The sequence below is a fragment of the Osmerus mordax genome, chromosome 10, assembly GCF_038355195.1.
Source record: "Osmerus mordax isolate fOsmMor3 chromosome 10, fOsmMor3.pri, whole genome shotgun sequence".
Lineage (NCBI taxonomy): Eukaryota > Metazoa > Chordata > Actinopteri > Osmeriformes > Osmeridae > Osmerus > Osmerus mordax.
Window position 1 is genome coordinate 12,683,263 of NC_090059.1, and position 16,604 is coordinate 12,699,866.

A 16,604-nucleotide genomic window follows, 5' to 3' on the forward strand; every position below is an offset into this window, starting at 1 on the left:
CTTGCCACAGGCTGACCTCTCAGTGCTAATGTGCATAGACTGGTAAATGGAAGAAATGCAGTGGGGTGATGAGAAACAGGTGTATTGGGGTAATGTACATTGTTTGACGTTGAAACCATTCGCAGAACACTGGCTCACACTCGGCCTCAGAGACAGAGGGAAGCTACAGCTCTTTAAAACACTTCTAAATTCTAGAAGGCTAATGAAGAGTTCTGTCTTGTTGTTTAACCCAGGGTTTGTCTTCTGCAGGAGCAAGGGCAGGGGACTTTGTTGATGGTAGGGAATCCTGCCAGGAGAAGAGGGATGCGTAGAGAAAGGATGGTGGAGGATAGAGGACAGAGGATACCAGAGAGAGCTTGAGCGTCATCAACATGGTGATCCAGGGGAGAGGGGCCAAAAGCCCTGCAGAGGGTCCACTCTGGCACTGCATGGAGAAAGGCATGACCACATGCGGCAAGGGGGGGGGGGGGGGGGGGGGGGGGGATAGTCTGCTTCTGTAGCCCTCTCCGACACTCACCTCAATGATGATTAATTACTGAAGAAGATAGAAGGGAGGGCGAGGGGTGAGGAGAGGGTAAGAGATGGGTGAGAGAGTGAGAAGGTGAGAGAGGAGAGGGGGTGTCACGGGGATAGCCCACGCCCTGTAATGGAGATGCACGCTGCAGAGCCACATCGGTGGAAGGTTCGTGAATGTCAGGAGGGGTAGCAAAGCATACACATTTTATTTTCAGGGAGACACCTAAACGGGTAACCGTACATTTTATTCATTAAGTGTTGAGCAATAACCAATTAGTAACCAATTGTTTGTCACCTTCTCTCCTGCTGCACTGCCGCTTCTTTGTTTACACCCGGAACTACAGAAACCGGTCAGGCCTGTGCCATTGGGTTTTAAAGATGGGGGGAGGCAGCAAGTATGGTATATAGTATAAGTATATACTTATAATAAAAATTTTCCATATGTACTTGCCTACAAATGTGTTTTACTATGTTTTGTTATGGAATTGTAAATTTTGGGTATTATTGGGAGCTGGGTGTTAATCTCCTGTGGATTAATTGATAGAGTGAGTGTGTTGAGTTTGTTGTCTGGGTAGTAAGAAGGGGGGCAGCGTGTGAATTGTCTCCAGTGTGAGAGGGTGGGTGGATGTCAGAGGAAGATGGATGACCCTCGTGACGGTCTGACGGTCAGTCCTGTCTGTAACAAGAGAAAACAACAGAGAGGAGAGAATACATATGTGTGCATGTGTGTGTTTACCACACTCAGCAAGGTTAGATAGTTAGACAGTCTCCCACCAGACAGATAATCCACTGAGGGTACACTTATGATATAATATAACAAAATCAAATCTTTTCAGTTTTCGTTTGGTTTTGTTTCTTGTTTATAGATACCTTTCTCACCTAGAGGAGAAGAGGAGTAAAGGAGTAGTCTTAGATTCTGGGGAGAGGTCTGGGCATTCTGACAGTTACAAATGAAACTGGGTTTCATTATTTCCCTGGGAGTTCTAGATGCAGATCATGATGAGAAATGTAGCTCGTTGGTGTCTGGCTTCATTTAGAAAGAGATGGATCACAAGTCCTGTACAAGGCTGAGATTCGTAGACCTGACAATTACATCAGAGCTAATATCAACAAAGCACTCTCCTCTCTTCTCCTCTCCTCCCCTCCTCCCCCCCCCCCCCCCCCCCCCCCCCCCCCCCCCGTTTCCTCTATTCCTTTCCTCTACCTTTCTCTCCTCTTGGCGCTGGTGCCCCAGTGTGTTGTGGGTCATAACTCGTAGGCAGAAAACACCATTAAGACAGCTCAGATGAGATCATTAGTGTGAGATCTTCCCATATTAAGCAGGAGGAATGCCTCTCTCCCTTGTTTGCTGTAATTCTATAAAGCTGTTATTGCTTTCACTCTCTTCTTGTTCTGTAATGATACTAATAATGCCCCAAGTTTATTGTTAAATGAGTGAGTTTGGGGTCGGGTAGTGGAGATTACGTTTGTTTTTATTCGGGATATGGTTACCGCAGCCTCAAACCTCGGTTGACCGATCAGTCCAGAGATAGAAACGGAGGAGGGGAGGACAGCTCTCTTCCTGTCGTTTTCCCAGTCTGCTTTCTATCTCAGGGCCGTGTGGTTTACACAATAGAGGGCGGTTATTTTGGTGCAATTACACCCTAATGGCATTGTAATGAGCGTCCTCATAGCAGTTGGGACTAAAGATGTCGTGGGTAATATCACATTGAATGGAATTGATGTATCCAATTTCAATTATTTGCTATTTTTTTGCAGGTGTTGGTTTTTGGTCATGTCTACGGCTTTCCTAGGTGAGAACAGGCAAGAAGCTTTCTACTTTGGTCTGAGCATTTGTCTTTGTTTTTCATGGTTCTAAACCACCTCTGCTACACCAAGGCTAAGTGATGGCCTATAGATGCAACTATACCAAAAGCAGTTTTTTCCTAACCCAAAATGGAGATACAGTAACAAAGAGCATACTCCATGTCTGTAATCCATTTAGATGGTCTTGGTAAATGAGGCCTGTGTCTCTTCACATGGTTAGATCTCCACCTCTCACTGTACTGTTAATGCAGCCATGAGTGTGTCATCATCTCTGTCTGCCAGTCACTTTGCATATTACAGCACCTCACCAAACACTGGCCAGCAGCATTATCTAGAGAGTGATCTAATAGCCAGCAGGAAGTGAATTGCGCCGTGGAAACAGTGCATGGAACCATTATGTAAGCAGAACAAAGTATGCTTTTATGCGACGTTTTGTGAAGCAGGGACTGATCCCAGTTGACTTGCAGGCTAAACCACATCTGTCATTAGACCAATGGACTAGTCAAAGTAGGCAATGTTTGGGCTCACAAGTTTGAATCTACTAACCATCTTGTCTACATTAGACAATACTTTTTTCACACCTTCTCCTTTTTTGGCCCAGTCATCTCCATTTCACGATATTCTACTTCATCATCCACTTACATCTTCCTGTTCCCTGAATGAGTCGGCTGCAGCAGAAAACTCCAGACAGGGCGATTATGTCTGACGCATTGTCACCGCCATGTTGTCTTGTCTAGTGATACAGAGACAGGCCTCAGATGGACGGCCAGTGTGTTGAGAGGACACTCTGACAGCTTCTATTCTCAGTCTGCCTCCCTACGTTTCCTGTCTGTCTCTGCAGGCCTTCCGTAGCCCTGCATAGGCCACAGGTTAATGATCAACCACAAGCAGGAACTGACGTAGTGCTTACACAGAGGAACGGTCTACACCCCTCCTCAATCCCTCCCTCCCTCCACACCCCCTCATCAGTCTCTCCTGACGGGCCATAGCACTTAGCCATACATGTTCTCAGCTTGTAACGCGCCTTGTCTTATTAGCTCCCAGGGTGCTCAGTCTTCCGGGCTGAAGGCAGGGAGACAGGGCTGACGAGCTGACTGCTTTCTGGGCCCACGGCCTCCCTAGCTTCTGCCAACCTTATTTATTACTAGTCTATTTGTTGCTGCTTGAGGACAAATATTGAAAACAACTCAACTAAATAAGCTTGTCTAGCTTTTTTGTATGCATACTAAAATTGCTTTATTGTTTCCTGCCGGATATCTAGGATGGTCCTATGGACAGGAACACTGGTAGTAGGAGAGGCTCAGCACAACCATGATGGAGCTGCTCTTGATTGGCTGACAAGGTGCCCTATGGTCCCACCCCTTCCAAGCCTTAGCTGACTAATCATCAACTCAGCATCTCAGAGAGGGACAGGAAGTGTCCAACTGGGTCTGTGGACCTCTGCTTGAGGGCCCCAGGTCTGTCTACCATTGTCTGGCCAGCTCCCCTGGCCTAGCCCAGGTCTGACGGTATTGTCCCGCTGTGCTGTGGAGCACCGTGGGATGAGAATCTGCTGATGGAGACAGGAGGAAGAGCGCTCGGTGTGTTCTGGTGAAGGGGATGGAGGGATGTATAGAGAGATACATGCTGGGTTGGGATAGAGAGCTATTGTTTCAGTATGCTGTTACAGGGGTAAATACCCTGTTGAAACAGAGGAACAGGAACTTCTTGATATGGACTTAGAGTTTTCAGACATTTTTAGTCTAGAGCTGCATTTATGACAGTGTCTTCTAAATGTGTATGATTATACAGTACTGCTTTTGTCAGTTTTAGGTGACAGTGTCCCCCCCATTTACATGAAAAACACCATAAACCCCAAACCTAGAATAGAAGGGCAAGCACCTTTCACTGCTGTTTGAGGGGTTTTACCTGCCTATTTACAGCGTTGTATTTTTAGGGGTTTTCTAATTACTTTCACCAGACAATTAAGGTCTTTTGCCAATTTCTGGAGCTTCATGGGAGAGACACATGAAGCTCCAATCACTGTTGTTTGAAGTTGGAACTGCAGGTATTGATCAGGGATAAGTTATGAGGTAGAGGTATTGATCCAGTCACCCAGCTCAAGACAAAGGGACCTCCGGGGTATTGATCTGGACTCTCCCTGCACCTGGGTGGGGAGCCACAGTTTGCTGTGAATCTCCACAAACCATTCACACACGCACCAAAACACACTTTAAAACCTACCATGAAACAGCAGGGAAATAAAAGTAGGGATACATAACTCTTTTGGACTTATAGGAAACTTTTTTGAAAAAAAGAGAAATAGAGACTCCTAATTTTGTTTATCTTTATCATTTTAATATTATACCTAACAAAGTGACGGCATGCCAATTGCAAAGCACCGAATCAAATCATTCATCCTGCCTACAGCCTACAGCCTACTACAGCCTCTGTGGCCATGCCACTGATGAATTGAGAAGTATGAGGAGGCAATGAAATAAATCTGACAGCACCAGTAGAGAAATTGAATGCTCTTTCACACCATTAGAGGGGAATTTATTGTCATATTGGATAAATGTGTCAAGGCAATAATCAAATTGAACTGAAAATGGAATTATTGCAATTGTGACTATTGCAACATCCATAACGAAGCTGGAGTATGGGAGAGATAGAGACAATGTGTCTCCAACTCATCTCTGGTATTATGAGATGAGACACAGGTTCATATTTTACACAGACTCTCCATGTCAAATAATTGAGCTCTGTCCCATTTGCTTTTGAAATGCGTGGATAAATACTGCCTTCTGCCAAACTGGCAGCCTCAGTTCAGATGATGAACAACCTCCAACATCTATGAGGTGAAGAGTGAGGTTAACTTTCACATCTATGAAGGTAATGAGAGGGAACAGATCGAGGGTTTGAAGAATAATTCACTTACTAATTTGAATATAGGAAGAGGGAGATGTGATTGTGATTCTCCTCATCATCTGTTTGATCCAATATCTAAATAGATGGATCACACATCAAGTCTTAAACTCTACAGCACCCTCTTCAAGGAACAGACAGCACCGGAATAATACCAAGTTAGGGCGCGGGATCCTTTATGATTTTCTAATATGGCTTATTGCTCCTTTCCTACCATTCATCAAAACATGACAAATTCATTTGATATTTGATATTGCCTAGATGTTATGTAAACTTCACTTGGGGAAACTTGCACTGGTTCTCAGATGAGCTGAAATCCAACCCCTGCTCCTTTCTTTGTCTAATTGAGGCGTCAAGAGGAAAATTAAACAATAGCACGTGTAATTACATATCCAGTATACCCCGCTGTGAGAGGAGCCAATAATGATGTTTCACTGCGTGCTTGTGAGTTTCAATCCCCACCAATTAAAAACTGCTAAAAAGCAAGCAGGCAGATGGATCAGGTTCTTTTATGTAAATGCTGTGGATTTTTCTCCTGTTCTCCTGTGACAGGAAATCCAATAAATGTTATAATTCTCTCTCTCCTAAATGATGAAACGCAGGTGCTGGGTGATTTACCTCTTTATTTGACAGGATGAGGTTTTTAAAGGAGGAAAGCTGCTCTTGTTGTGTTCTCCTAAAAAGCAAGTTGGTACACTATACACTGTACCAGCTGGGCTCATAAGAAGTGTCACATGTGCTGTTCTTCTTCAAACAAGCCAGACTGACAGCTGTGAGAAAGGAATTATGACAATAAATTAACTGCATGAACTTTGATCAATTCCATGTTCAGTCCTTGCAAATCGTTTTACAGTACAATAGTCTTGTGTTCAACCGAAGTCTGTTCAACTGAATGGCATTCAATTAAATGGATATTAGCTACCAGCGGTTAGCACTCTGTAATTCACTCCCACTCTGTTGTAAAAGCATTAGCGACTTTTAGACCTTTTTTTAAACAGCAGAAAGCTGGTAATGTCTCTCTCCTCCCACTCGTTAGCAACTAAATGAAAGACTTTGGTGGCTAAATTCCCTTCAGAGTCTCCCACTCATTTGTAACATCATTAGGTAGACTTAGGGGCAGGTATTGTTTCCAATCAATTTTATTCAGAAGAATATGAGCTCACAAGCATCATTATGAGGGAGATAATGGAATCTGGGCAAGGTGTTTGTGTATGTGAGAGTTGGGAATCTCATCATCATCTTCAGGCCTTATTAAGATGAACTTGCATCCATCACTTCATCTTCAGCGATCGATCGCTTTCCTCTGGCAGATAAAGAGATGGTTATACCCTGTCCTAAAGGTTATAGGTCAGTCATTAATCACCAATGGATGTCAGTGTGATTATCAGGGTCCACCCATTCAGTATAATCACTGTCTCTTTTTAATAAGAAGCTCTTTGCCTATGTTGCGGTGAAGGTAGTTTTGTAACAAACAATTTTCTCATCCCCAAGTTTTACAGATTAGGCGCCACCCTCAGAGGCTTCAAGTCTGTTGACACTCAAACTTAGATCCATATTCACTGTCCCGTTGGTTTTGGTTTGAGTTTGTTTCACTAACATTTTGTGATGATGAATTTAAATGAGTGGTAAGGTGGGGGAAGACAGGTAGGATTGGTGGGGGTGGGGTCATTTCAGCCATCATATGCCCCTGTGAGCTACAAATAGACCGGCCCACACACACTTTGTATCTTCTCTCTCTCTCTCCCCACCCCCCCCCCCCCCCCCCCCCCCCCCCCCCCCCCCCCCCCTCTATTTCACTCTCTCTCTCTCCCTCACTCTCTTTCTCTCTGTCCTTTTCTCTCTTCCTCTCTGGGCCTGAGAGGGTTGTTTTGACATAGATGCTTGTCTCTTTGCTCTACCACTTTGTCTTTCTGTTTATGCGTCATTGGTACATGCTAGCTAAAATCCTCACCGTGCATCCTTCTGCCATCTCATCTTTTGTTTTGAAGTATGGACACATTACTTATGACCTCAGTATTGGGATAGAATTGAGAGAATTGAGGCACAAACAAACCACGAACATAAGCATAGTAATTGCTGCAGTACAAGAGATCAATTATAGTATTGTTCCCCATGCCATGTTGTATTTACCAGGAAACAGTTGATGGTTCATTCTATTGTTGTTGCCATTAAAGACTGTAGCTAAGTCTTAGCTTTTGGCTGGGACAAGAGCAGTGTTTCTTGTACAGTTTTTGCTGGAATGTTATCTACTGACTCATTTATAGATTAACAATACTGGGCATGGAGAGGAAGGTTCCTGAATCAATGGTAGAGGTGGGCTGATAATGCCATACAAACAATTTATAAAGCTATTTTAAGAAATGCTAATATTAAGCTTTACACCATAAGAAACCAGTTCTGTTTTCATCATCACTAAGCTCATAGTATTGTTACAAACCACAATGAATGCGGTACCATTTATTATCTTAGACACCAATGCCGCCTCAATAGCTTATAATCGCGTGGGCTACAAAATACACAACAGTGGGCCAATCACAGTCAGTAAACCCACACAGCATAAGAACTGTATTACAGTATGTGACACTTCGAAGTCACCTCTTTGGAAACAAATAAACACAAATCATCAGTGTTACATCTGTCAGGAGTAAATATGTTAGCATTAAAAGTGAAAGGGAGAAGGATCTGTTCCTCATCAGTGATCTAGTCAAATCCTGTATGGTAGAATGTCAAACTGACAACCACTCAGAATGAGAGCCTGGCCTAGAGAGGGGGATTTCCTTCTTTCACCCACCACTGTCTGTTTGTGTGTGTCAGTGTTTGTGTGCGTGTGTGTGTCAGTGTGTGTGTGCGTGTTTGTGTGTGTATGTCTGTCTGTTTCATAGATGTAAAGCAAGGTGTTCCTGTCTGTCAGCCTATTTGTCCGCCTGCTTGGCATTTATGATCTTATGAGTGGGCAGGGAAGATGATGTGTGCATATTGATGAGGTTTTGGATGTATATTTGGGACTGTATTCAGTGTGAATGTTGGCATACACAATTCACAGCTCCTCCTACTTTCAGTGCAGAAAGCAAATGTTATCATATGCAACACATGAGTCACTTTCTAGTGGTGGTTGTTCTGCATTATTGGTTTAGGGCTGCCCCATTGGCCCTGCCATGATACATGTTCATAGTGTACTGTATATACAGTACAGAGTTACATAAATACATTAAACAAAATGATCTAGAGACAGTCTGGGAAATAAATCATTTTAAAGAATGGAAACCAAAAATAAGTCAAGGCAGGCAGGAGATAATAGGAATTTATGATATCGCATATTCAGCTGATTATATATAGACATAAGAAATAACCACTCCTTCAGTTTAAAAAGATGCATGAGTGATTGAATTACAACAGAATATCTTATTACTCATTATTATTTACATCTTTCCTCATCATCAGCTCAGTCAGTAGAGTTATGGTTGCAATAATACCTCAATACCTCATACTTGATGAATCCCCTCTTTCTCCATCTCTTTCTCAACCTCCCTCTCTCTCTCTCTCTCTTCCTCACTCTGTGTTTCTCTCTGTCAGTTTCTCTCTTCCTCTCTGGGCCTGAGAGGGTTGTTTTCACAGAGATGCTTGGGTCTTTGCTCTTCTGCTTCATCCTTATGTTTATGCGTCATTGGTACATGTCAGCTAAAATCACCACAGTGCATCCTCCTGCCATGTCATTTTTTCGTTCAGATTGTTGCTTTTTAGGTATGGATTCATATTACTGAAAACTCATGACAGTAATAAAGACATGAAGAAATTGTTATCTTCGTCATTTAAAAAAGATGCATGAGAGATCCGCTAGAATATCTTACTACTCATATTTCTTTATATCTTTCCCCATCATCAGCTGTCAGTAGAGTTATGGTTGCAATAATACCTCAATACCTAAGACTTTGTAAATGCTGTCTCTCTTTCTCTTTCTCTTTCTCTCTCTCTCTCTCTTTCTCTCTCTCTCTCTCTCTCTCTCTCTCTCTCTCTCTCTCTCTCTCTCTCTCTCTCTCTCTCTGTCTCTCTCCCTATCTCTCTCTCTCTATCTATCTCTCTTCTCTCTCTCTCTCTCTCTCTCTCTCTCTCTCTCTCTCTCTCTCTCTCTCTCTCTCTCTCTCTCTTTCTCTCTCTCTCTTTGTCTCTCTTACGCTCTCTCAGTGTACACCATTTCTTATTTAATTTAGGACCATCTTCTCATTTAGTCTCATATCATCTCATTTAGTAATTTGATGATTAATTTGATGATAATACAAATCATTCTTCTAAGTCAGTATTATAGTTTGATCAAACTTACAGTTTCCCTCTTTTTGGATTAAACTTTTCATTTAATTTCTGAAGGGAAAAAAGGCCATGTCATGATCTCAGCGATAGGCGGACAAATGGCAGTTTTGACAGTGGGTCTATGGAGGTCTCTCTCTCACACGTCGCTGTGTAAAGTTTGGTTACCTTTGGCCTTGCAAGTTCAACCCCTCATTAATAACTGTCCACCAACATCTGCTAATGACTCTATCAATCTGTCTACCCAGCCTGTTGGCAAGCACACCAGACATTTTATGGTTTCAATTACATTTCACAGTTTTTGTATATCTACATGGCTCAAAATTAAACAATCACCATTCGAAATTTGGTTGGCTCTGCTAAAATAATGTACTGTATAATAAACAAATATTAACAGTTGTGTGAACAATCACTCTCGAGTCTAACATAGTGGTTTGAAATGAGTGACAAAATTTTTTTTTTCATCAAGATATTCAGCTGCTCTCAAGTTGTGATATTCAGTTCACAAATTTGAGATATTTTCTGAAGCTAAAAGTTTAGCTGGATTCTGAAGATAAAATGACGACCTCACCGTTCTCTCTCTCATAGACGTGAATGATGATATCATGAAGGCCTGAGCTGGTGCTGGTCAGTGTGTCGTAGCCAGAGAGGCAAAGTCTGTGAGTGGGAGGGACACCTGACAGGCCTCCATAGGCCTGGCTGCCTGATAGCCTAACATGTGTAGTAAGAAGAAAGACATATTTGTTAAGCACATTAGCTCCCTGAGGGGGGGCGCATTGTCCTGCTAGGGAGGGGAGTCTTCAAAGCTCCCTGCCATTTCCCCCTTTCTCTCTTTACAGAGGAGGTCTGTGTGTGGGAGGCTTCGTGGGCTTCTCCATACACCCCAACAGGAACCTGCCGCTGCCCTGCTCCACAGCTGAACATGCTTGGAAATGCCCAGCCTAAGCAGAAATCCTGGAGGAACAAAGGCCGGGGTGGAAGAGGGGCTGAGAAGGGCCAGAGAGAGAGTGGCGGAGAGTGGGTAGAGGATCTCCAGGCCTCCTAAGGAGACATAGCCTATAAAAGCTAGAGCTGGCTCATCATTACTTTTCAGCCAGCAGGTAAAAGGACAGTGTCAAACTCCCTCCTACACTCACATTCCACTGTATTCTACCGGCCTCACGGGGATGACAGCTCACACTGGACCTGCTTCCTGCCCTCCTGACAGCTGTGGACAGAGACGGACACCTCAGCAATATAGACGGAGAGTGTGGGTGCGTGTGGTTGTGTGTGTGTGTGTGTTTGTGTGTGTGTGTGTATGTGTGTGTGTTTGCGTGTGTGTGTATGTGTGTGTATGTAGGTGTGTTTGTGTGTGTGTGCGTGTGTGTGTGTATGTGTGTGTGTGAGTTTGAGTTGGTGGCAATGCAGACTAAGCATGCTGACTGTACTACAGTATACAGGACAGTATATAACTTCAGCCTTGTCATTGAAGCCGAGTGTAGGGCTATGTTCAACATAACAAATGGATCTTGTTACCCTTTGTGCACAGAGAAAGAAAAAACGAAAGGGAGAGAAGAGAAAAAATGAAAAGTTAAGAAAAGAAAAGAAAGGAAAGGAAAGAGAAAACATGCAAAGAGAATCTCTTTGCTCCTGAAGCGGCGTGCACTCAGAGCACCTCCCTTCAAGGAACAATGATGCTACTATCACCCAGCTCTGATGCACAGTACATGAACGGACAACACCATTTTTCAATGAGTTATGACTCAAATTCACATTGGTCTGTTGTTTGGTGGGACACCCACTGAGTTCCAGTCTGATGGCTCCTTCTGGACGTCAGTGTATGGGGAACAGTAAGGTCCTTGCAGAGCTGCAGAACACTAAGCCTGTTAGAATATTCATGTGTATGCTGGATAGATGGGCTCTCTAGTCAGAACAAGGGAGTCATACAGTCTACATAAAGTCTAGTATATACACAGATAATTACACATAATAATCTTATTAATCATATGTCGTGTAGTATGGTTTGCAATGGGCTGTGCAGTAATGTTTTTAGGAGAAAGAAAAGAAAAAACAACAAAAGTTTTTTTGAGAGAAAGAAAGTAGATATATTCTATTCTACTCAAGGATCCTATTACTTTATAGTTCATGTGAAATTTGTTTTAATCTGATACTCTACTAACTTTAAGGTCACCCACCGGTGGCATGGTCTAGGTCACATTTATCAAGCCTTTACCTTATAGATACCTCAGTATAACGTGAAGCATACTATTATTTACTATTGCTAGGTAAATAAAACGAAATAAAACAATGTGTACTAACACATATTCCCCCCCAAAAAAGAACAAAAAAGAACAGCACTGGACAAGAGAAGTCTTTTCATAACACTGGTTCAAACTGAAAAGTGAATGTCTGTCACGGTTGCTGGCATCCTGCCAAAAATTCTGTACAGATCTTTTTCTCTCCTGGGTATACGTTAGAGGAAATGGCGTGCTGGGCTTGTGTCTTGTACACTGCTGACAAGGTCTGCAGTATCAGGTCATGATGTCCATTCGTCTGCTGCCCAGTCACAGATGACAAGACTTGACCTCCATCTAGTGGTGTAATAGGATATAATCCCAGTAGTTCTCCTTCTCTAATTACATATACGGTGTGCTGTTTTAACTAGTATTATTGTTGAGCCAAATGTGTGAATGTGTGAATGTGTGAATTTTAAGTTCAGGCAAATGGCAATATATGTTCATGATTAGTCTAATTAGACTTGTAGGGAAGTTCGTAGACCCATTGACAAGGGGGAATCTTACGTGGCAAACCTGGCAACTATAATAGGAAATGACGCTCCGAATATAGCAACGGCTAGCGGGTTGCCCCATATTTTCTCCGTTTTTTATTCTTTGCTGTCCGACTGAACCAGAATATATGGTCGCAGAATTAGCAGGCGCCAATGACCGTCTGTGTGGGACAGCGACAACTTTCATGTAGTTACCATTCGTGAATAATATTCAGATGGAGGTAGCAGATAGTCCTCTAAATCTTGTAAGTTTCTGTTGAAGTGATGTTGCAATATCAGCCTAGCTTGCTTGCTAACAGCTAGCTAGCTAGCTATGAAATGCTAGCTAGCTGCCTGCTTTGACAGCTGCCGCTTGTTGTTGTCAGCTAGCTAGCTAGCTAGCCTGCATAGCTGCAAGCCCTTGGATTTTGTCCTCGAAACAAAGCCATCTGTGGACAGATCTGGCCATGAAGCTTAGATAGCTTGTCGGCTATATAACGATCTAGCTGTCAAGCAACGCGTTGTTGATATAACCAAGCTAACTCGTCTCGTATGTCATAACAATATCGGGGAAAGTGTTATACAACCTTTGAACGCCTGTGACACTACTGTAGCAGCTCAATCTGTTGCTAAAGAGGAAGTAGCGAAGAAAGCTTGATTTGAAATATTAGCTACTGTAGCTAGCAATAATCAGTTATTTTTCACAGCTAGCATGGATAACCTACTTGCAATGTAGCTAACATGAAGCGAAAGTGTGTGAAAGTCCAACTGCCAGATTAGTTGAGGTTTTTTTTGTGTCAGACCCCCTAATCTTCTTCCAAATTGGCCTGTAGAACATTTAGAGGACCTGGCTTTAGATCTGATTGTCCTTTGGTCATGTCTACTGTCATAACATAGATGTATGCAATACAGTTTGTAAAGTGGATTGCTTCTAACATAGAGATATTAAGAACCCTAACACCTGCTGCTCTCCCCCCTGCTCTCCTACTTGCTCCCACCACTACGCATTCTTTAGGCCCACCAGCAATGCAGGAAGGCAGATCGTTTGCTGGCAGCTGGGAAGTATGAGGAAGCTATCTCCTGTCATGGGAAGGCTGCAGGTAGGACATCACGTATGGTGGACTGTGTGACTGCAGTAACTACGGATGTGTAGCTGTCTTGTGTTTTGTACCATGTCATTGTAAACGTCTCTGCTTCCATCTGGCTCTCTCTCGCTCTCCTCTTGCTCTGTCTTTCTGTTGCAGACATGCTGAGGGATGCCATGATGCTGACAGAGTGTGAGCAGGTGAGAGATTCTAAGCTTTCACAAAAAAATTCTACTGCATTTGTTCTCATATGAGTGCTGGAGAGGGCCAAAGAGAGAGAAATTGCGCCGTAATGTTATCAGTTGGTCCAACACTCTGACCTGCCATCCATCCTTTTGGTCAATATTTAGTAAACACACTGTAGGCTGTTAGGTAATAGCTAAACTTTTTGAAAACACAGGAGAGGACAAGGACCCCTCTAACACTATACTTAATTCCAGTAATAAAGGACCCCACTCCCTTGATGAACCCATGTTATTTTTACACATTTATTCAAGTCTCGATTATACATTGTCACCATTGGGAGATGACCTACTATGGAACTGCCGGCTCATTGTTTCCAAGAACTTGAATAATACCCCTGCCCTGCTAGGTACTCTGTGTTGACAGTTGAGGCGTGGTGCTTCAGCTGTTAATTATCGTGTCTTAGATTAACTTTTTTCTACTTGTGTTTGTTTATTGTTATTTGTTGTTGATTGTTTAGGCACGTTTGTCCATGGAGCTGCAGAGAGACAGCCATGTGAAGCAGCAGAGGCTGATTGAGGAGCGCTGGAAGAGAGCCAGACGAGAGGCCAAGCCCCGGGACAAGCTTCACAGCCAGTCCTCCACAGACCACCCCCAGGGCAAGGGCCAACTCCAAGCCCAGGCTCAGCCCGGCCTGCCTGGCCTCTCTCCCCCTGGTCCGGGTCAGCGCCCGGAGAGGGAGTACGACACCTGGCTGTACCTGCTCCAGAACCGGGGCTCCCCTCCGCCCCTCGCCCCCTGCCAGGGCTCCAAAGCCACCAAGGACGATAAGACGCGTCTGGAGGAGCAGCAGACCACCATCGCCAACCTGCGGCGCCTGGTGGACCACCTGGTAGGGGAGAATGAGAAGCTGACGCAGGAGAGCGAGAGGCTGCGCGGCGAGAACGCCCGGCTGAGGCGCGACGCCGACGGGGCCGACACAGACTTCGTGGAACGCTCGGAGCTGTGGATGCTGCCGGGGGCAGGAGGGGGTCAGGACAGGAAGGCCAAAGAAATTGCCATCCCCCAGCTCCCGCCTCTGGAGATGCCTGCTCAGGACATCGCTCTGGAGGACCTGCCCGCCCTGGAGCTTCCTGAGGACATCCAACGCGAGCTGCGGGAGCTGATGGAGCGGGACAAGCTGTGACAGGACAGAGACACCCTGACACACAGGTGGAAACACACACACACACACACACAGGTACAAGCCGTCTGCATCCACACGGACATACTCGCATACACGCACCCATCCACTTTCAGATCAGCTCGCTCTCTTGGTGAGAGCATGGAATTGGGTGGTGGCCAGCCTGAAACTTTGAGCAAAATAATCTGTGCCTTTGAACCTTTCTCTAGTCATCCTAAAGTCACTGCATCAATGGGAGATAGACTAAAGAGATGTGAGGTGGAAATGCTAAAGGGACAAGACTGTTGCTGAAATCTAGCTGCAGTGGCCTCCTGACTGGCTGGTAGACTGACTGACTGAACTGAATAGTAGTTCCTCTTCTCTCTCTCTCTCTCTCTCTCTCTCTCTCTCTCTCTCTCTCTCTCTCTCTCTCTCTCTCTCTCTCTGTCTGTCCTCTGTCTTGCTCAGTGAATCCTTCATCTTCTACAGTGTGATGTGTCCATCCTTTCATTCATGGACTCTGGTCTCTTTGATAGGTGTGTGTGTTATGACAGGTTCTTTTGTGTGTTTATTGCTTACGTGTTGGTTGTATTTCATGTGTTGCTCTTTCTGTGAGGGGATAAGTGTGAGGTCCTCTGACACCATCTGATCCTATGCAGTGAAGATGGGTACAGGAGTCTTTGTGGTTGTCTGTCATGACTCATGGCACACCTACAGTGTCCACTGCCCTCCTCCTGACTACTTCACACCTCCTTCTCCCCCACCTAGCACCTCACTCAATTTATGACCTGGATGGGAGCTTGAATGAGAATATTAAAAATAAAAAATAATGCTGTATAAGCCCCACAATACAGCCTTTTAATGTTTCTTTGGCATTTTTATTTTTCTATGGCAGCATAAAAGCGTACAGCGTGCACGCGAGTCGTTTTTATTTGCCTTATATAGGAAGCCTAGCTGCCTGACTAGTAGAAGCCAGTTAGCTGGTCCTGGATCTGGGCTGGTGGAGCCAGCTTCACTTCACGCAGAGCAACCTAACAAAGTGCAAAGCATTTATTTTCCCTGCGTGAGGTATACTTGCTTTTTTTTATTCTGTATTATTTTAAAATTGTACTGTAATTAGTTTTTGTCAGTCGGTTGTGAGTTGATTGTGTAAAACCACAACTGCACCATTTTCAGGTAAACTTAATTCTGTTTATATTATGCAGAATGGGCATGATGACTATGTCCTTGAGATACTTTGAACCTTGTGTGTGTGTGTGTGTGTGTGTGTAAGTGCGTGTGAGAGTGTGTACATCAGGAGGTTGTAGCTTACTGTATATGGAACTTAAGGTCATATACTTGTGCCGGACTCGCCTGAAGACACTAACTTTTCAACCTTGTTTAAATTCCCCAAAAATGCATCCTTCCTGCCTCATGTAATGTTGGTAATAATCTCTGGTCCAACATGATTGACATGGAAAATGCTTATTAACATATCTGGCTGCCATCCAGTGTTGTCAAATTAGTGATCTCTCAGAGTAGTAAAGCAAGGTTGCATTTTTAGAGAAGCAGAACAAGACCTTGGATGCAGCTGATCAGCAAATGCAGTTCGGCAGGAGATATGTTTTATGTAGAGGTAACCAAATCCACCATGTTCTTTTGTCTTTTATTTAATTAAAATGTAACATAATTTATCAGTTTACGACAGTAATCAGGGTGCATCCTAGTCTTTTGGTTTTCTTTTGTATTTTGTGTGATATAAAAATCTACAAATGTGTTATCAAATGTCATGACTGATATGTAATTTAGTCTTTTTTTGGTGATGCATGAATGACAGTGCTAGCTGTATGTATATGATTGTGAAGATAATAAAATGACTATTTTAACTTGTGTGAGGTGTCTTATGTGGATGAGACTGGAC

The 16,604-nt window shown here is 43.8% G+C and overlaps 1 protein-coding gene across 1 annotated transcript; it reads left to right on the forward strand.

Annotated features, from left to right (window-relative positions):
• Positions 1–12,383: 12,383 nt before the first annotated feature.
• nrbf2b (nuclear receptor binding factor 2b) lies at positions 12,384–16,563 on the forward strand. Its single transcript, XM_067244709.1, has 4 exons — positions 12,384–12,540; positions 13,290–13,374; positions 13,519–13,559; positions 14,063–16,563. The coding sequence occupies exons 1-4, from the start codon at positions 12,511–12,513 to the stop codon at positions 14,726–14,728; spliced, it is 822 nt and encodes a 273-aa protein (XP_067100810.1). The 5' UTR covers positions 12,384–12,510; the 3' UTR covers positions 14,729–16,563.
• The last annotated feature ends 41 nt before the right edge of the window (positions 16,564–16,604 follow it).